At 36.6% G+C, this 22,137-nt stretch overlaps 1 protein-coding gene across 4 annotated transcripts in view; it reads left to right on the top strand.

The window, feature by feature from the left end:
• MAN1A2 (mannosidase alpha class 1A member 2) overlaps window positions 1-22,137 on the top strand; it is a 290,151-nt gene that overhangs the window by 176,536 nt on the left and 91,478 nt on the right. For 2 of the 4 annotated variants that reach the window (XM_011366509.2, XM_023535419.1), the window contains exons 1-2: window positions 7-734; window positions 21,201-21,456. In XM_011366509.2, the coding sequence (XP_011364811.1) occupies window positions 433-734; window positions 21,201-21,456 (558 nt within the window). In that variant the 5' untranslated portion in view covers window positions 7-432. Of the gene's footprint in view, window positions 735-21,200; window positions 21,457-22,137 lie in introns of all 4 variants that reach the window. The other 2 variants (XM_011366501.2, XM_023535421.1) reach the window with 2 other exon arrangements.

The following is a 22,137-nucleotide window of genomic DNA, read 5'->3' as shown; positions in this document are numbered from 1 at the left end:
GGAATCGAAGCGTCAGAGGAGGTGAAGTGAACCCTCTGCGACTCCTCGGATCTGGGCCGGCTCCCTTTGGGGGCGGGAGACCTCACCGGAGCATCCCACGGAGGGGCAGGAATGGAAGACCCCACCTTGCATCCTCTCTGCAGCGCTGCTTTCCCGATCCACCCGTAGGAATGAAGAGGAGTCTGGTAATAACCCGAGGCGAGGAAAATATCACCGGACATACACTAGTGATCGTTTGGGGGGCCACACACGTTTCTGAATGTAATTGGACAAGCGTGAAAGAGGTGCCCTATTAAAAAAGCACAACAAGCCTTTAAGAGGAGAAAAATAGAATTGCCCCGTTTTTGCCAAGATTTTGAAGACTGTTCAATGTATTGCACATCTGACATAAGATGAGAACTTTGTAAAATATCGTGTCCAAGAGCGTAAACAATGACTACCCCAGCCCTGCTGCCCCTGTCTGGACGAAGGATACCACCTCTGAACTTGGGGCCGCCTTCCTTCCCACATCACAGGGCTACCTTGAGACTTTCTGAGAAGTTTATCCTCCTCCTCATTCTAAGTGCCTTCATCACCCTGTGTTTTGGGGCATTCTTCTTCCTTCCAGACTCTTCAAAACACAAACGCTTTGATCTGGGTTTGGAAGATGTGTTAATTCCTCATGTAGACGCCAGCAAAGGGGCTAAACACCCTGGAGTCTTCCTGATTCATGGACCGGATGAACACAGACACAGGTTTGTTTATTTCAGAAGTTCTGGTATTAACATTTGGCAGAGCAAGGTATGGTTTATTGCATCACATCTGCCTTTTTTTTTTTTTTTCCCGCAGCAAAATGTAATTTTACCTGAATTGCGAGAATTGTGTTGCTTTTTCCCAACTGGTTGAATAGAATCGTGGATGGAAAGGGCTCCTAGAGCCCCATTTAAACTCCACCTCCTTCCTTTTATATAGGAGAAACCTTTGTGCCCAGAAATAACCTAAAGAAATAGTGACATATGCTGCGTCTTCCTTTATTAAGAATGTGGTGCATCCAGTCATTGTGCCACCCAGTGAAATAGATGTATTGAATCCTGACAGCTGCTATGAGTTTGTTCTCTCCCAAAGGGCTCTCATTCTCTGCAGTTAAAGCTTAGTAGTGAACCTTAGCTTTTTAGGAAGGCAAACAGGGGCAGAATATACCTGTCATTTCTTAACATGCAAAAATAACCTCGTTATGTTCAGGGGATGTGTTTTGGTGCTCTATGTGGAACCAGTTAAAGGTGTCATTGACTCTTAAGTTATTTCACTTCGTGAGTCCTGTAGACAAGATTTGGTTATGTTTTTAAATTTAATTTTGCTCTCCCCTATTTTTATTTATTTATTTATTAAATATAAGAGATGGAGTGTGTCAAGTAACTATTAGAACATGGTAGATTAAAGGGTTCACATCCTTTCAAATCACCAGATCTGAAGTGAGCTCTTGGGAGAGTTTGGCCAAACTCAGATAAAATGAGAGCCCTAGTTAAAATCTTTTAAAATTGTTTATGTAATTTGTATCAAAAGAAGAGTTTGGGAAAGTAGTTTACTTTTCTCAAACCTACATTTTCTTTTTTTACCTGCTGTGTCTTTTCCCTTTTTTTCTCTATTTCTTAAAATAATTTTTGAGTATGTGGTAAAAAATCATATGCTCAAATGCTGTTTTCAACTGACATTGGTTTTAACTTTTTATCATGCACAGGTTTTTGAAAAAGCTTAAGTTCAAATGTGAGCCTAAGTTAAATACTTGGAAAAATGCACGGTTGTAATGAGAGCTGGTTTTTCCTTTTTTTCAATCTGGTTAATTTATTATTATTTGCTTGCTGGTTCTTTGACTTTTGGCTGAACCTTATGGAATAGCTACTTCTGAAATTGTTTCCTGCCATTCTTCTGTAACTAAATCAATTTGGAGTTTTTGCCATCATTTTCATCTTCTGTACTCCTCTGTATTTGTTTATTTTGTCTTTTGCTCTTTGTGACTTCAAGAAAAATCTGATGTGATCTGTGAAATGTGTTGCTGAAGAATTAACACTGAAAGTACTGTTTTCCTTGAAATCTATTTTCTATCGTATTTATATAAGCTATGATATTTTTTTTTTAACAAGGTGTTAAGACTGGTCTCAGACCTCTGACAGCAGTGCATTAACATTATTTAACTCTGTCATGTACTAAACCGTTTCCCTTATATTTTACGTGTGGTGTAAAGGTTAAAAAATATATATGGCAGCATTCTAGTTTAAAAGCATTCACATAGAAAAATTCTTAGTTAAGTAGAATTAAAAATTTAAATTTGAATGAAAATACAAATATGTACATTTTATTTACATTTTTAAAAGCCTACTTATATCTCTTAAGCAAAGATTCTTAAATTTATACAGTCTGTGACTACATGTTCTTGTGTGTTGCTGTTGGGTCCCTGAGTTTGGGATGAGACATTGGTTATTGAGTTCTGATAGCAAGGGATGGTGAGTGAGCTAAATCCTGGGTTTCGGATAGTGACAGTCTGGGTACCAAGTGTTGTATGTGAGAATTCAAATCTGGTTTCTGAGTTTTGGAAAGCAAGAGTCGAAGAGTGGGAGTTCAGGTAACAAGGGATCCCTGTATTATCTCTATGCATATCCTTGGGTTTTATTAGTTTATTTTTATATTCGCTTAGTAGGTGGTCAGTTGTAGCCTACCATTTCTGAAAACACAGTCTATCGTGAAAGTATTCTTCTAATTTAAGCAATGAAATACGTTTTAAATTTAGAGATCATTCAAATAGTAAGTTTAAAACGTGAGATATAAAACAAACTAATGGATAAACGTTAACTTATTTAAAAATAATGCAGAAAGGTAGCATTTTCACAGACTTAATTGGTACTAAGATCATAGCTATTTTGGGTATGGGTCAAAAAAACATATTTCTTAATTTGGAAAATACAAACTGATAATTGATCTTAACTTTGTGTATATGGAGAAGGGCGCTGGGTAGAGGGATGAGACACCTTACTTTAACGGATAAGTAATGGAAAATAAGTCGTGGCCATTATTTTTTATTCACAGTATTTAAGAGATACTTGTTGAATTGTTTTTTCTTTATTATGAACTAATTTATTATAGTAGGTGTATAAACTCTGGAGTTTGTCACTGATTAGATATGTGATCTAGAGCAAATTTTAAAACTTTATACCTAGTCGCTTCCTCTGGATGACAATGGCATCTACTTTATAGATTGTTAAACTGAATGAGATAATACATGTGAAATGCTCAATACAGTTCCTAGCATTTAGTAAATGCTCAACAAATATTAGCTATTATTATGCTCAGTAATTATCATTTTAATTGAATCTTAATTCTGAGTCTGCTTTACTTTTAAATACTATACATGTTTCTGAAAAGTTGGATACAGGTTAATTAATATTTAAAAAGTATACCAGAAGCTTATTGTCTAAAGAACATTTTATAACCAAACTGATTAGCAAGAAATAAATGTTGTGTGTCTGCCCTGGATCAAACTCTGGTTTTATGAAGCTTCCCATCCAGGAGGGCATTAAATAAATAAATTTATTTTTGAGGCGGGATGAGTGTGATGAAGTTGTTCTCAATGCTGTCGTAATGGGGTGATAACCTTCCATATGGCTGGTGTAGAGATTGCCCTGTGGGGCTAGGTGAAGAGGGCAGAGTCGCCTCCTTATTGTCATTAAAAAGGTTTGAATTAGTTGCCAGCATTCACATATCAGAAGATTTAACATAAAAGTCTGAACTTCTGATTTCTCTTGAAAAAGTAGAGGATATGGCAATACCTATATCTTTATTTTCGGATGGCAGTGCTCAGCTGGATTTGGGCAGCAGCTACTCCCTCTAGAGGGGCACATGCTCTTCATTTCATGCCAGTTGGTTAAATTGCCAGATAAGTAAATCTATTGAATCAATATTTAAGCTGGTGTTGAGTGGGGAATCTCTAGGCAGGATCCTGGAGAGTTTGTAGTTAAGTATTTTGGTCTTTGTCCTAAGTCTTATGGGAAGTCGTTGAAGGGTTTTCATTAAAGCAAGGATGAATGATGTAATCATTTTTAAAAAAATAATCACTTTGGTTGCAGTGTAAACACTGGACTGGAGAGAGAAGCAGGAGGAAATGCAGTGAAATAAGTTAGGACATTCTAGGTCACAGAGGATGTTGGCTTAGACCACAGTGGTGGTAGTGGACGAGGAGGAAACTTGGTGAAGAAAGTGGTTAAGAGATGTTAAACTGTTAAGTTTCATAGAAATTGGTGGTTGATTGAATATGGGGTAGAAGGTAGAAGGAGAAGGAAGTCCAGGTTATCTCCCAGTTTCTGGGTGACATGACCGTGGATTACTGAGAAGTATATACTTTGTTTAATTAATATTTAAATTTATGTAATTTTTATTATATGAAATTAAGATTAAGTCATTTCATGAGAAAACATATGTTCCTTTCTATTAACTGGCTCATAAATAATTCAGAGTTTTCAAACAATGTTTACCTTCCAGATGATGATAAAGTGTGTAATTTGATGTTGATGAGAGTCATTTTTAACATCTGTGATTTTTTTAATTAAATTTATTGGGGTGACATTGGTTACTAAAATCACGTAGGTTTCGAGTGTATAATTCTATAACATGTCATCTGTATATTGCATTGTGTGTTCACCAGCCAGAGTTAAATTTCTTTCTGTCACCATATATTTACCCTCATCTACCTCCCTCTTTCCCGCCCCCTCTGGTAACCACTAAACTGTGCTCTGTGTCCACGAGTCTCTATTTGTCTTGTCTGTTTTTTGCTTTCAGATTTATATCCCCCATGTAAGTGAAATCATATGGTTTTCAACTTTTTCTATCTGACTTATTTTGCTTAGCATGATAATCTTGAGATCCATCTCTGTTGTTGCAAACAGCAGTATGTCATCTTATGGCTGAGTAACATTCTGTTGTATGTATGTATCACAGCTTCCTTATCTAGTCATCTATCGAAGGACACTTTAGATGTTCCCATGTCTTGGCCACTGTGAATAATGCTACAGTGGACATCGGGGTGCATATATCTTTGTGGATAAATATTTTCAAACTTTTTGGGTAGATACCCAGAAGAGAGATTGCTGAGTCACATGGTAATTCTGTGCTTAGTTTATTGAGGAACCTGCATACTGTTTTCCACAGTGGCTGTACCAGTTTACATCCCCACCAGCAGTGTATGAAGATTCCTTTTTCCCCACAACCTCTCCAGCACTTGTTATTCCTTGTCCTGTTGATGTAGCCATTCTAACAAGTGTGAGGTGGTATCTCATTGTGGTTTTGATTGCAATTTCCCTAATAGCTAGTGAAGTAGAGCATCTTTGTGTCAGCCATTGGTGTGTCTTCTTGGGAGAATTGTCTCTTTAGGTCCTCTGCCCATTTTTTAATTATATTGTTTGTTTTTTTATTGTTGAGTTGCAGGAGTTCTTTGTATATTTTGGACATTAGGCCCTTATTGGAGGCGTTGTTTGCACATATATTCTCCCATTCAGTGTTGGTTGCTTCTTTGTCTCCATCTGTGATTTTTAAAGTAACCAAAACAGATATTTGTTATAATACATGTGAATGTTATGCATATATAATATACTCATATACATGAAGTATCGTGTTTATAATTTGTGTACACCATAGACCTAATTAAAATTTTACTTCTTAATTTCTTTCACTTTTTTGAAATGACATTTATTTTATATAATGGCATTGTATAAATGGGCTTCGTGGGTTTTTGGGTTTTTTTTAGTACTTATTCGAACTGCCAGTAAGTTTCATCCTTTAGTAAGGATTTCATTAGTCTGAATGGAATACTTGATAGTTTCCTCAAATAGAAGGAACATAGGCTTAGAAGTTAGAAGGAACTAAAGTGTCTTAGTTCTACTAACTAACTGTGTGACATTGTACTAGACATAATTGCTCTAAACTTGTGCTGGTCAGTACGGTAGTCATTAGTGATATGTGGCTATTGAACTTGAAATGTGACTAGTCCAGATTGCAGTGCGCTTTAATGAGATTTTAAGTAGTTCATGTAATGATTTGTATTTTTCATTTGATTCAGTTTTGCTTTTGATTGCCAGAGTATTAAAATCTCACGATTGTGATTTTAATTTTCTTGCTCTCTTTCCTCGTATCATCCCTCTTCCATTCCTTTCTTCCTGTCCTGTTCTTAGCGCTTTCTGCTCCTATTTCGGAGAGGTTGCATCAACCATTTTATCTTCTAAGTCAGCTGGACTTTCGCTTGTGATATATTTCCCCTCATTGACTCCCGGTTATTTTTGCTATTTCCCTTTGCTCAGATGTGAATAAGGTAAAGTCTGTTTATACTTGCTGTTTATCAACAGTCTGTGCCGTAGATAACGTTTCTCGCATTTTTTGTCTACTTATATGTTGATACTTAAATCTTTTGCACCTCTATAGTTGGAGAGTTGATCTGTACAGCTTGAGTCCGTTTTTCTCCATTCTATGAATCTTTAGTTCTCTCAGTTGTTATGGTGAAGGATTAGATTTTCATGTCATTCCCAAACTCAGTACCATTGGCAGCATGGACAGCTTCTGAGATCCCTTTTGTCTGTCTCTTACCACCTGGAGTGAACTTACTTCCCATACACTTATTTCCCCCATCCTGCGGGAGTTGCTCTGGTAAGAACCTAACCAGTTAGATAACAAGGTAAGAAATGGGAAGAGACTGTGGGGAAAGACATGTTGAGCAGCGCTCTGCCTGCATGGAGGTCTCTGTTCCACTTTCTCACTGGGATAGACCCTTTGTCTCTAAGATAAGTTACATTTGGAGTAGGATATTAGTTTGGGCATTTTCGTTTGTTTCATGAGGATAAAGCTCGGTTCTGTATACTCCAGGTATGGTTAAAAGTGAACCTTTTTCCCAGATTCTGACATGATGGCTCTTATTTCTTTGATAGTCTGAGTTTTTATCATTTTCTACATCTTTCTAAGTATTAATAGTGATTTGCAAGAGGCTCTATTTTGGGGCTGCTCACCAGATGATATTTTGTGTACACTAAAGTCCAATTTTGATTCTAAGCAAAATGACAGTGACTTTGCTTTTTTTTAGCTCGGCATTATAAAATCACTGAATATAGCAGTATGTTTTTCATTCTTCTCAGAAATGAATAAAGTGTTAGTGTGGTGTGGTTAAAATGCAGAAATCCAAGGTATAAGTCCTGATTTTTATGTCGGTCAGTAAGTGTTGGAAATTCTGGGAAATGAATGCCCCAGAAGTTGAATGTTCATAGGTGAAAAGTATTGGATGGCGGTAAATGTTTCAAGAAAATAAAATTTATTCAAGCATTATTTTGTTTATTTGCTTTAAAAGCTATGTTAGCCTTTTCAGAATTTCTCTTGGGTCTTATAAAGAGTGTTCTGGGTTATGAAATGTTTATTAATATTTCTTTTGGATTTTCTTATTAAAGGATCAAAAACACAATCTCATAATAGTTCTTCCAAATTATTAACCTAGACTTAATGTAGATTATGTAAGCCTCTAGAACATGTAGTTTAAGATTAGATCTTATTTTTTATCCTCATTATTATTAAAACCGTGCTTGAAATTACTTTGATATGCATTTAATCTTATTTCCTGATAGTGTTCTCTGATCTACAGGGTTCTTGTTAATAATAATTTATCCATTAAACAGTTGAGATTACCGTAATCCACAAATAGATTTATTTCCTTACCCTTCCTGCCTCTAGATAGTCTTTTTCCTGCGTACTTTTATCTTTCTCCTGTGTCATCTCTGATGGCATATTTACAGTCATTTGCTTACTTACCTGTCTCTTCCAATAGAATGTGGGTTCCTGGAGGACAAAGACTGTCTTTTATTTATCTTTGTATCAACAGTGCTTGAAGTACATTTGGTCCTTAGTAAAAGTGTATACCTATTGAATAAATGATGTCCGTGGCAAGGTGACAGATTCCAAAAGAGAAGATACAAACAAAATTCAAGGAAAAATTGAGAGAGAAGATAGAAAATGAAGGAGAAATGATGTCTTAAAGTGAGGATACAGTTTTAATAGAGGCCCTTTATAAAAAGTAATTTCAAAACTTAGGGAATAATTTGTATTGACCCTATCTAATGTGTACATATTCCTATAAATTCCTATATGTCTAAGGCTTTTTGCATGTCCTCACATTGAATTTCCCCTTCTTTAGGAAGAAAGGAAGACAACAATAGAGCATGTGATGAGTATTTTCACATAACCTTTAGTCTTCACATCAGATTTGTAAATTACATATTACTAATACATTTTAATAAGTACTGTAAAACTTAGATCATGCCGAAAGTTGGAAAGTTGGCACCACAGAAGCCAAACATCTATTCAGAATCAGGTACATGGTAAACCATAATTTAATTGATTAAATGAGCAAATGTTATATTTACTGTTGTTTGAAAATTATAAAAATATTTAACTGATAGTTTGGGCTGACTCTGCATAATCATTGACTAGGAAAATCATTTTGCTACTTTCATTTTCCATAACTGCAAATCCAGTCAGAAAAGTTCGGTTGCCATTAAATTTTTGCTGGAACTGTTTTCTTTTAGAACATGGCCGTAATGCAGAATGCGCTGGAGATTTATTTACAGATAGGGTTTTAGGATTTATCATGAAGACAGATCTCCTTCAAAGGGCATTCATTCCAATGATCTGTCTTGGAATTTTATGTAGTCCAGAAGGAACGCATCACTGTATATTGAAAAGAACCCTGGGCTCCGTGTTAAGAGATAGAGGCTCCAGTTTCAGCGTTGTCCTTACTCGTTGGTGTGTATTTCAATAATCATTAACTTCTCTGTGCCTTACTTAGGAAATGAGGAAATTGACTGAATCTTTAAAGATTCCTTCTAGCTCGTACATATGAAATACGAGTAATCTTATGAAGTAGGGAACTGAGGAATGTGCAGTAATTTAGTTCAGGACACAAATGCTGTGAAAATAAAATGGGAATTAGCAGCGTCATTTTTATATATACAAATGAAGATTTAAGACATCATTTCATAAATCACAAACTCATTTATATAATATTTCAGTAGTCCCCCTGTCATACATGGTTTGGCTTTCCACAGTTTCACCTACCCACAGACAGCCATGGTCAGAAAATATTAAATGGAAAGTTCCAGAAGTAAACCACTCATAAATATTAAATTGTGCATCGTTCCGAGTAGCATGAGGAAATCCCGCTCCATCCCACTCTGTCTCTCCCAGGCGAATCATCTCCTTGTCCACTGCGTCCACGCCGTGTATGCTACCTGCCCTTCAGTCACTTAGCAGCCTTCTTAGTTATCAGATCGACTGTCACAGTATCGCAGGCCTTTTGTTCAAGTAACCCTTATTTTACTTAATAATGGCCCCAAAGTGCTAGAGCGGTGACTCTGGCAAGTCAGATATACCAAAAAGAAGCCATAATATGCTTTAAGTGAAAGGTATGTATGTATGTATAGAGAGAAAGAGTATGTATAGGATTCAGTACTGTCTGCGGTTTCAGACACTGACTGGGGGTCTTGGACGTATCCCTTGTGGATAAGGGGGACTACCGTATGTAATTATTTATATAATAAAGTCTGTACCAATTTAAAAAGTAAATGGATGTAATGCTGTTTTAAACATTGTTTCTCATAAGCTTAAAAATTCAATTTATTGAACGTTTTGTGTGCCAGCCTGAAGTATAGGTCTATTACAAAAGTATCTCCAGGTGTCATTTTTGAGCCCAGTTAACAATTAAATCTCTCAATTCGTTATCCAGGACGTCAGGATAGATTTGTGGAAAACAAGATTCCTTGAGTACTTCAGGCCTCAGACCCTATGAGGTTTTCTTTGCTTTAGGATTGTAATTTCCTAACCTTAATATTGAGTGATGCCTTTGAAAGTGTTGTCTTTTGTTCACCATATCTTAACAAGAACTCGAGGGACAAGTTACATACATAGTTTAAAGAAAAGATATGAAGTTATCTGGAGATTACAGAGAACAATGTGTGTATTTTTTTTTTTTATATTTTAACATTTACATATTTATAAAATCAACCTCTATTATGCAGATTTCTTGACATCTTAATGATGTTGATGCTACCATTAAAAAACATTGGTCACATTCATTTATTCAGCAGCCTTTTTGAGTATTTGTTATGTACCAAGCATTACACTAAATATGAGGATTGTTGGAGAATGTTATAGAACATTGAAGATTAATTTCGACTCAGAGACTACTGAACATTTTTAATCTTATTCAAATCTTAACATGATTCTTAAAGCACATATCTTTGGAGTTGGATTTTAGTGGTCATAGAGGTTCCTTTTCACTTAGGTGAGGCTCTGGCATATGCACTTGAGAGTTCAGATAAGTTATTGCCTTATCTTTCCTCCTCTTTTTTTTCTAATATGCATTTATTTCATTAACTTATGCATTTCTGGCGTACGGACTGTGTTATGTGGATATAAGGTGCAAAGTTCTTGCAGCTTTTTCAATCAGGAACCAGACCTTAGCATCTGAAAAAATATGCCAGTCATTGTACTAAATTGAGATCTGGCACAATTGAATGTATTTATGTAACTAAAACTATATATAGCTATATGTGGTTATATCTAAGTTTATTTATAAAGTTATATGTGCGTACATGACCTTTTCAATTACTTGGCAGTAAGGTGGCATCTGATAGAAAGTTTATATCTCTTTGGTGTATATCTGTTATGTATATAATAATAAATGTGAGTTATTTTTCTGTTAATCTGTGATGCCATTATACAACATTTACCTTTTCATGACCTAGATTTTTCCCCTCTGCTTAAAAAGCTTAGTGATGCCTTAGGTGTGGTGAACTCTGAGCAGCTGGTTCCTCTTGTGCTTACGCTGTTGGTGTAAGTCTAAAATAGAATTTTTGTGAAGAACAATGTAGTAATATCCACTAATTTAAAGAGCATATTCTTTGACTCAGCAAGTCTTCTAAGAACTTATTCTTGGGAAACCTTCATATCAGTACACAAAGAAATGTTCAAGACTGTCCCCTGTAGCTGTAACATATTGTAAATGATCCATATGTTTGTCATCAGGCGATTACTTAAATAAGCGATAGTATATCACGGTATGTAGAGTTTTTTAACCCCCCTATCTTATCTGCTTATTCCCCAAAGAACTATACTATTTTAATTTTATAGTTTTATAATAGTGTATTTCGATATCTGTTATCATTCTTGTTTTTAAAAAAATTACAACCATACAGATAATATTAATGTCATCTTACCCACTGTTTCAAATCTCAGCATTTTTCTACTTTAGCTGAAGATTACTCTTCTTGAGATAAACCTCTAGCCTGAGTTTGACATTGTCTCAGTGCATGGTTTTGTACTTGTCTAACATAAATATTGATATGTTACATATAAACATATATTTTGCATATTCTTAAACATTATATATTTATCATTCTTCAAGTTTTTCTTTTTGCTTAACATTTTAATGATTTCTATATGTTAATATATTGGGCTGTGATTTAATTATTTTGTTTCTTAGATATTCCGTTGTATGATTAAATCTCAACTTATTTATATGTCCTTCTGTTGATAGATTTTTAGGTTAATTCCATATTTTTGCTGCAAAAACATTCTTGTACATTTGTTCTTGGGCACCTGTGTTTTTCCCCCAAGGTAAAAACTTAGTAATAGAACTGTTAAGTTGTAAAGTATGTATGTTATTGACTAAATTTTGTTGCAAAATTAGCCTCTAAAGTAGATTATACCAGTTTACCCTCCCACCTGCATATTGTGTATTTAAAAAAATCTTTACCGATCCGATGCCAATTTTAGTTGTTATGTCTCTTATTGCTAGTGAGGTAGAATATTTTTTAAAACATATTTGTTGTTTTTTGGGTTTCCTGGTCTTCGAGTTGCTCACTCACATTTTTGCCATTTTACCTTATGGGTTGTTCTCCTTTTTCTTATTCATATGCAGGACTTATTTATACACTCTGGGTGAATTCTTTGTTATGTAGATGCATTACACATCTTCTTGCAGTGGATGCTTTATTTTTATACTTTGTTTACAGTGTCTTTAGTTTTATAGAAGTTTTAAATTTTAGTAATTGGATTTGTCAGTATTTTCTTTTTTGTATTGCTTTTGGATTTTGCGTAGGGAACGCTTTTCTACCCTGAAGTTATGGTCTCCTTATTTTCAATTTTGGTAGTTTTGAAGTTTAGCTTTTCATACGCAGAGATTTAATCTACTTGGTTTTTGCCTTTGTGTGTGATGAGGTTGGGACTGAGTTTGTATATGGGTGCCCAGTTGTCTCCATCTCTTCTGTTGAAGAGTCTGTTTTTTCCCCTGGATTTGCAATGCCAATCTCTGCCATATAACAGTTTTTCTATTTTCATCGGTTTGTTTCTGGGTTCTCTATATCTTTTTGTATATTTCTTTTGGGTTAGCATAGGATGCTGTTTTAGTAATAATAAGTGTAGTAATAAGTGTAGCTTTAGGTAAAGCTGTGGACTGAATGTTTGTGTCTCCTCAAAATTCACATGTTGAAATCCTGGTCCTCAGTGTCATGATATCAGGGGCTGGGGACTTTGGGAGGTAACATTCCTGTAACTGAGAACGGCATTCGCACCCTACATAAAAAGACACGAGAGAGCTTGCTTTCTCTCTCTCTGCTCTTTCCTTCATGTGAGAAGTTGACAGTCTGCAGCCCAGAAGAGGTTTCTCACCCAAACCCAACCATACTTGCTGCCTCCAGGGCTGTGAGAAATCAGTTTTCGTCGTTTACCAGCCACTCCATCTATGATACTTTGTTGTAGCAGCACAAACAGACAGGTTGGATGGCTTCTTCCACCTGTTCTTTAAAATCCTGTTTGCCTTTCTTGAATCTAAGCTCTTCCATAAGTATTTTTTTAAATTGAGGTAAACTTTGCATAACATAAAATTAGCCATATTCAAGAGAACAGTTTAGTGGCATTTAAAACATTCACAATGTTGTGCTGCCACCACCTCCGTCTAGTTCCCAAACATTGTTATATCCGGAAAGGGGACTTCATTCCCATCACGCAGTTACTCCCCGCCCCCTCCTCCCTGCCAGGCCCTGCAAACCCCAGTCTGCTTTCTGCCTCTGAGCTTCACCTATCCTGGTAGATATTATCATCTGCGTGGTAAATGCTTCACACAAATGGAATCCCCCAATGTAAGACCTTAGTGCCTGGCTCCTTTGGCGTAGCATAACGGTTTTGAGGCTCATCTAGTACCCCGTCTTTGTATGGCTGAGTAATATCCCATCATTCGCATGCACACCATTTGTTCGTGCAGTCGTCTGGTGTAGATGTTTGGGTGGTTTCCACCTTTTGGCTGTTGTGAATAGTGCAGCTATGAACGTGTGCGAATGTGTTCGTTTGAGTACCAGTTATCAGTCCTCTTTGGTATATACTAAGTAGTGTAATATCTGGGTCGTATGATTTAACTTTTTGAGGAAATGCCAAACTGTTTCCCATGGGAGCTGAATCATTTTACATATCTATTAGCAATGTCCGAAGGTTCCAATTTCTCTATATCCTGTCAACACTTTGAAAACAATTATATCCATCCTAGTGGATGTGAAGTAGTATCTCATTTCCCCGAGGACTAATGATGTTGAACATCTTTTCATATGCTCGTTGGCCATTTGTATATCTGTTTTGGATAAATGTCCATCCAAGTCCTTTGTCCAATTTTAAAATTGAGTAGTTTGTATTTTTGTTGTTGAGTTCTTTACATCTTTTAGATACTAGACCCTTATCAAATAAATGGTTTGCAAATACTTTCTCCTTTTCTATAGGTTGTCTTTCACTTTCTTGATGATGTTCTTTGATGCAAAAAGTTTTTAATTTTGATGAATCTCAATTAATTTTCTTTTGATGTCATACTTAAGAATCCATTGCCAAACCAAGGTCATGAAGATTTAGTTGTGTTTTCTTAAGACTTTTATGATTTAACTATTATATTTAGGTTGTGGAACCATTTTGAGTTTTGGTGTATGGTGTCAGATAGGGGTCCGACGTTATTATTTTGTATGTGGCTCTGGTTGTCCCAGCACCATTTGTCGAAGAGACTATTTTTTCACCTTCGAATAGTATTGGCATCCTTGTTGAAAATGAATTGGCTATACCTGTGGACTCTCAGTTTTGTTCCATTTGTCTCTAACCGTTTATGCCACTGCCACACAGTTTTGATTACTGTAGTTTTGTAGCAAGTTTTGAAATTGGGAAGTGTGAGTGTTCCGACGTTATTACTTTTCAGTATTGTTTGACGTTATTACTTTTCAGTATTGTTTGGACTGTTTGTGGCCACCTGCAATTATTTATCTATTTGAGGATCAGCGTTTCAGTTTCTGCATAAACAGCTGTTGGAATTTTGAAAGGGACTGGTTCGAATCTGTAAATCACTTTGGGTAATGCTGTCGTCTTAACAATTTTACGTTTTCTAATTCATGACCACGGGACATCTTTTCATTATTTCGGTCTTCTCTAATGTCTTTCAGCACTTTTGTACTTTTCAGTGTATGAGTGTTTTATCTCCTTGGTTAAACTTATTCCTAGATATTTAATTATTTTGTATACTATTGGGAATGGAATGGTTTTCTTAATTTCCTTTTTTTTTCCCCGACTTTTCATTTCTGATATATAGAAACACAAGTGATTTTTGCCTGTTGATTTTGTGCCCTCAACTGAATTCATTTATTAGCTCTAGTAGTCACTTTGTGACTTGTTTGGGATTTTTGGTATATGTAGGATGATGACACCTGCAAATAGAGATAATTTTACTTCTCCCATTCCAATTTAGATGCCTTTTATTTCTTTTTCTTGCCTAATTGCTCTGGCTAGAACTTACAGTACAGTGTTGAACAGTAGTGATGAAATCGGGCATCTTTGTCTTATTCCTGATCTTTGGGGAAAGCTTTCAATCTTTGCTTTGAGTGTGATGTTAGCTGTGGGTTTTTCATAAATGCCTTTTATCATGTCGAGGAAGTTTCTTTCTATTTCTGGTTTGCTGAGTATGCTTATCATGAAAGGGTGTTGGTTTTTGTCAAATGTTTCTTCTGCATTGGTGGAGATGTTATGTATTTTATTCTCTTTGTTCTATTAATGTAGCGCAGTACATTGCTTTTCTTATGTTTAACCACCTTTGCATTTCTGGCGTAAAGTCCACTTGCTCATGGTGTATAATCATTTTAATATGCTGTTGGTTGAGGGTATTTGTATCTATATTTATAAAGGATATTGGTCCGAAGTTTTCTTTTCTTGTGATGTCTTTGTCTGGCTTCGGTATCAGGGCAATGCTGGCCTCACAGAGTGGGTTAAGAAGTGTTCCCTCTTCCGTTTTGTGGACGTTTGAGGATTGGTGTTAATTCTTTAAATGTGGTAGAATTAAACCGTGAAACCATCTGGTCCTGATATTTTTTTTGTTGGGAGGCTTCTGATTCCTGATTCAAGCTTCTTACAGGTTATAGGTCTATTCAGATTTTCTGTTTCTTCTTGAGTCAGTTTTCGTAGTTTGTGTGTTTCCAGGAATGTGCTCAGTTCATCTAAGGTATCTAATTTGTTGTTGTACAATTGTTCATAGTATTCTCTTTTAATCTATTTTATTTCTGTAATGTCAGTAATAATATCCCCATTTTTATTTCTGAAGTTAGTTATTTGCATCATCTCTGTTTTGTTTTTTTTTTCCCCTTTGTTGTTGAGCTAAAAGTTTGTCAAATTTGTCTATCTTTTCCAAGAACTAACTTTTGGCTTCGTTGATTTTTTCTTTAGTTTTTATGTTCTCCATTTTGTTTATCTCTAATCTTTATTGTTTTTTACTTTCTGCTAGCTTTGGGATTAGTTTGTTCTTTTTTTAGTTCCTTACGTTTTAAAGTCACATTATTAAAGTCACGTGAGATCTTTTTAAAATGTAGGCATTTACTGCTATGAATTTCTGTCCGAGCACTGCTTTTGTTTCATCCCATACTTTTAGTATGTTATATTTTTGTTCTTATTTGTCTCATATTTCCTAATTTGCCATATGATTTTTTTATTGACCTGTTGGTGTTTACAAGTGGGTTGTTTAATTTACACATATGTTTGATTTTTCCATTATGATTTCTAACTTCATTTCATTGTCACTGAAGAAACTTTATATGATTTAATATTTTTACATTTATTGAGAATTATTTTGTGGCCTAACATATGGTCTATTTTGGAGAATATTCCATGTGTGCTTGAGAAGAGTGTAGATTCTGCTGTTGTTGGGTAGATTGTTTTATGTATGTTTGTTAGGTGTAGCGAGTTTGTAGTATTAAAATTTTCTCTTTTCATACTGACCTTCTGTTTCGATGTTCTAGTCCTTATTGAAAGCGATGTATTGAAGTCTCCAACTATTATTGTAAAATTGTCTGTTTCTCCCTTCAGTCCTTTCAGTGCTTGCTTCATATATTTTGGGGTTTTGTTGTTTGGTGTATATATGTTTATAATTGTTATATCTTTTTGATAAATTGACCTCCATGACTAGTTTAGAATTAGATTATCGAGATTCCGTTCTCCCTTTAGTACTCCCCGTTGGTTGAACCTAATAGGAAACCAGTTGACAAAAGAGAGAGAGGTAATTTGCAGAGTCTAAGCCCCAGAATTATGAAGCAGATTATAGAAGAGTGGACTTGTGGTTGAGGCTTTTGGTTTACTTGCAGGTACTAAATAGCTTCCCTGTTTTTGATGTGTGGACTTTGATTAGGTCTAGATGAGCAGTCAGTGGAGCAGTCTATGAGGGGCCGCTTTGCAGAATTGGAGTTGAATAGCTAGCAGCCCACCTCAGGCAAAATGGATGCCTGTTGGACTGGGCTTTTTCTTGGAGAGCCTTCCAGTCTCTTTCAGGCAATGGTTTTGAACTGGGTAAATGATCAGGAGGACTTCTCTCCAGGAATGACTGAGGCAGGCCCTCTCGGCCTGTGCTGGAAGTTATAGCAGTTCTCAACTCAGGCATGTGAATAACCTTGCAGGAGAGCAGGCTGCATAGGTTAGTGCATCGCTAGGTCCTAGGTCTCTTTCCGGATTCCTGAAAGTACCTTCTATATGAGCGAGTAATAGTATATAGTAACTATGGCAGGTTGTCTGCCTTCCTATATTCCATCTTGTTCCCATTTATGCCACATTCAGAATAACTTGGAGTTTTAAGCATGCAGGTGGGACTCCTCTATTTTTCAGTGGTGTTGGTGGTGGGTGGGGGAAGGGTCAGAATTTTCCATTCTACATTGGTTGAATTACCTTGGCAATCGAGAGGGAACGAGTCAAAGGCATGTGCTTAGGTCACAGTCTCAGAGTATTTCTTCCATTTGCATTAAAAAGACTTGTAGGAGAGGAATCTTGGATACAAACAGGAGAAACCAACTGTAATGCACTTATAATAGGTATTTATTGGAAAGACATTCGTTAGCTTTCAGAATTGACATGAAGTCTGTAAAACTAGGCTGAGAAGCTAGTCAGGCCGTAAAGGAAAACGGGTATGCGGAACCTGTGAAGGTTAAGGAGCGGTTAGTGTGCCATTGTCTGTGCTGCTAGTCACAGAGCACTGGTTATGGCTTTGCCACCTTTGGACACTGGATTCCTCTGCTTTCTGAACGGTTCCTAAAATTGAGTCTTTGTTTCTTTATGTCACTTACTTCAGATCTGTAGCTCCAGCCAGAGCATCTGATTGCCTAAGTGTAGGTCAGAGGGCCTAGCCTTGCCGTTAGACAATGGACAGATAAAATATCTTAAACTTTTTGGCTACTATAGGAAGAGAAGGGATTCTGCTACCAAAATACTGGTGAATTTCTGAATTTAGATAGGGGCTTACATATTAACATCTTAAGAAATGTAAAGTAAACTGAAAAGAACCCAAATGTAAAGTAAACTGAAAAGAACCCAGAGTTTTGTTGGGGATGAAGTTCTTGCTTGTGCTGTGCCATTTAGAAATGTAGATATAAATAGTCTCCCTATACTCTGCCTTTCCAGCACTTTTTGTGCAGTGGTTTAAAATGGGCCACTCCTGCTCCCCTTCAAGGGATCTTGAAAACATCGGAGTATTTTTGAGTTGTCGCAATGAAGGGGGAAGGGTGACGCTATTGCCACTTTGTAGGTGGGGGCCAGGAATGCTGACCACTCTGCACAACAGAAAATCGAATTATCCTGCCTAAAATGAACGTAACATTTGAGAAACTCTAGGTTACTGGATCATCTTAATGAGGGCTACGCATTATCACTGGCCTCCTTTCCTCCACTGTCTGTTCTCTATAGCTTGAACATTATTTCTCACTTTCTTGTTTTACTTCTGGTCTCTTTCCTTAGTTCAAGGGACTTGTTTCCTTTTCAAGACCCCTTGAAATTTAAAATCTGCCTCCAACACCATATATAAAAATTAACTCAAAATGGATTAAAGACCTAATGTAAGAGCTAAAACTGAAGTTCTTAGAAGAAAACTTAGTGGAAAAGCTTCCATTAAGCTTTGTATTGTATAATTGGCAGCAATTTCTTGGATATGGCACTAAAAGAATAGGATAAAAAAAAATAGATAAGTTGGACTTCATTAAAATTAAAACCTTCTGTGCCATCATTAGTTTGTGGACTTTAGGGCTTGGAGCTGAGGATAGGGGACTGTCTTAGTCTGCTCGGGCTGCCATAACGTAATGCCAAAATACCATGGACTCAGTGGCTTACTTAACAGAAATTTATTTCTCACAGCTTTAGAGACTAGAAAGTCCAAGGTCAAGGTCCAGCAAGGTTCAGTGTCTGGCTTGCAGGTGGCTGCCTTCTAGCCACATCCTTGCATGGCCTTCCCTTTGTGCTTGGGGTGGGGTGAGAGGAGGTGGTGTGGGGCCAGGGGATGGGGGAAAGTTCTAAAGAGAAAGGCATGTTTCTCTCTTCCTCTTATAAGGCCATTAATCTCATCATGAGAGCCTCACTCTTATGACCTAATCTAACACTCATTACTTCCCAAAGGCCCCATCTCCAAATACCATCATGTTCGGGGTTACAGTTTCGACATAAGAATTTTTAGGGACACAAACATTCAGTCTAAGAGGTAATGTCTTAGGGAGAAACCAAAAAAAAAAAAAAAAAAACAGACCTCAGAACTCAGAAACAAGTTGTCAGTATTAGAAATTTGGATCTGGATTACTTAGTAACCTGGTAAAGGCCGACCATTTGTATTTTGATAAAAGTTGAGAAAATACAGTTGGATGATGTCAACCAGGAAGAGTATATAGAGTACGAAGGGAAGCGAGGGTGGAATACAACATCGGTAAAGCCAACGATCAACACGTTGTTGGAAAGGCAGGTCCGAGGAAGAAGGAGCTGCTAAGGAAGGATGAACAGTTATCAGTTAACTGTGGTGGATGCAAGTGTGATGTGTGGTTATGGGAAGTGGCAACGGCAAGTGTAGCAATCTGAAAAAGTATCACGATGACGGAAGGAAGGGGGACACCAGTGAAGGTGGAGGCAATTTTGAGGGAAGGCTTTACTTATCTGGTTGTTTATTTTTTAAGGATGGGTGAGACTTCGTGTTCGTAGGTGAAGAATAAAGCTCTACTGGAGGGAGAGAGTAAATATAAAGGGGATATGTGTGTATATTCACCCAAATCTTTGCCAAAGAAGATTTCAGTGTAATTTTATGTATCCTCATGTAATTGAGGATTGTATTTGTCCTTCACAATGTTTCCAAACATGATTTATTTAGATACTCTAATTGGAGAAGGAAATCTATCACTTGGTTAATTTATTTCTGGGAAATCAACCCTCAAATGCTAATGAGAGCCTCGGGGAAAGAACATCTAGGATGGAGAGTGGCTCCGTTCAGATTAGGTTATTTACGAGCTGTAACAATCACAAAATAATGGTGGCTTAAGTCAGGTAGAAGTTTATTTCTGATCATATGAATTCTGTGGAGGCAGTTTCAACAAGGGAGGCTGAGAAATAGACTTTTTATTTAGCAGGATCCTGTGCTTATCAAAAATTAAAGAAGAAGGGAAAAAAGATAATGAGATGCGTGTTAGTATCTCTATAATAAGAGACAAACTCTTAAGTAAAATTTACTTCTTACGTGAAAGGCAGTGTTTGTACAGTGTTTAAAAAGTCAAAATGCATGTGTACGTAGGCTCTCTACTTATAAGCTCTGTGACCCTGAACAAATTACATATTTTTTCTCTTTGTGCTTTACTATTGCATAAGATAGAGAACAGTGTTTGCTAGTGGGTACCTCATAAATTGGTGTGAGAATTAAGTAAGCTAATTAATTGACTAAACCAATGGCTTATACATCTAAGCCACAGCAGTGATTTGTTTTGTTGTCATTTGCTTATGCTTTTCAAGGAACAAGGGTATGTGGAAGGTGACTCTAGTGACCATTGAGTTAGATGTTTACCCTTGAAGTAGTCATCCTTGGAGCTTTGGAAAATAGTAACTAGGACTCCTGTATTCATTCACGTGGATTGGGGTGGAGGTGGAGGTAGATTGAGCTTTCACAGAGTAGGGTAGAAAAACTGGTAGATGTCATCTGCGGTTGTGGTTTCCGACATTCATGGGCATCATACAGACCTGCTGAACTGGAATCTGAATTTTTAATAAGGGCTCAAGAGAGTTTTAAGTAGTCATGCCCACGTCAGTTGGGAACCATTGTGCTATAAGATTTGTGATATTTCTAGAATGTAAAAGTTTTAGATGCATATGATGTACTATATAATAACTTAAAAATTCCCCATCCTCTTATCTTCTCTGCTTATCGTTTTCCTTGACCCTGTGTTTACATTTTTGTCCATCTTGACACTTAGTTCTGTTTTAAATTTTCTCTCTACCATCTAGTTTCTCAGAGACGTGTCTCCCTTCGTCCCCCCTTTTTTTTCATGTGTCTGCTGACAAGTTACTGATTACCGTTTGCTCTGTTCTCATTGGCCTTGAAATTGTAGCTTTCTTCCTAAGCTCCGCTTCTTCCATTTTCTAAGGCGTTTGCTGTTTAGCAGCCAGGGCTGGTAACACACTGGTGGCATGTTCTTTAGACAGATTGAGCTGAGTCTCTCACAGAGCTTTCCCACCTTTTAATGGCCGGAGTATGAAACAACTAGCAGGGTCCGATGGAGGAAACTTTTAAGTTTTATGTTTAAAGAGTGAAGTTTTTAAGAGTCATTCTAACCAGTCTTTTTTTTCTCTTCTTACAGGGAAGAAGAGGAACGTTTGAGAAACAAAATTCGAGCTGACCACGAGAAGGCCCTGGAAGAAGCAAAAGAAAAATTAAAAAAGTCGAGAGAAGAAATCCGAGCAGAAATTCAGACAGAGAAAAACAAGGTGGCCCAAGATATGAAGACGAAAGAGAAAAAGCCACTGCCACCAGTTTCTATACCAAAGCTTATAGGCATAAGTGGTGGAGACCCAGAAGATACTGACATAAGAAAGAAAAGGGAAAAAATTAAAGAGGTAATAAGCTGAGATTTATGATACTGAGTAGCTGGGGGTATATATTTGACTGGAGACACACACACGCACAGCATCCATGGTGTCAGATTTTGATCTCGTTTGTTTCTGGGTCATAGTTGCAGTTCAGTTTCCAGGTTGGCAGCTAGGGCTAGAACTCTGTGTCTTTTTCTTATTATGGATTATAATATAATTATTGGACACTTAAAATGTTGATATAATGTTGTTTGGACGCTTACATCACTCACCCGGTGTTCAGAGATCTTTTAATATTCAGCATCTTATAAATAATGTAGAATAGATCTATAATTTATCACTGAATAAGAAATTTCTTCAGCGTTTGGTTATAAGGGACTCTGCTAGATACTGTGAATATCTGTCTCCTCATAAACATGCTTCTGAAGAGTTAGCATTATATCTTTTTTAAAGAACGTGTCATGAAACTCCATAACTATAAAGCAGATTAAGAATGCATTTCTTCCAAAGAGTCTCTCAGTGGATTGAAGAATGGCACCGGATTGATCTCAGAATTCTTTAAATTTGTTTAGTCATAGAAGTTTTTCGATTTATTCTAGGAATGACTTGGCGATAAAGACAATACCAGAGGAGGGAAAAATCTAGTGAATATTTCAGTTGACCCTTGTTAATTAGAACTCTTGCTGATTCTGGGTGGAGTTTGCATTC

Source organism: Pteropus vampyrus, unplaced genomic scaffold (genome assembly GCF_000151845.1).
Source record: "Pteropus vampyrus isolate Shadow unplaced genomic scaffold, Pvam_2.0 Scaffold6, whole genome shotgun sequence".
NCBI classification, from domain to species: Eukaryota; Metazoa; Chordata; class Mammalia; order Chiroptera; family Pteropodidae; genus Pteropus; species Pteropus vampyrus.
This window is presented reverse-complemented; position numbering and strand designations above follow the sequence as displayed.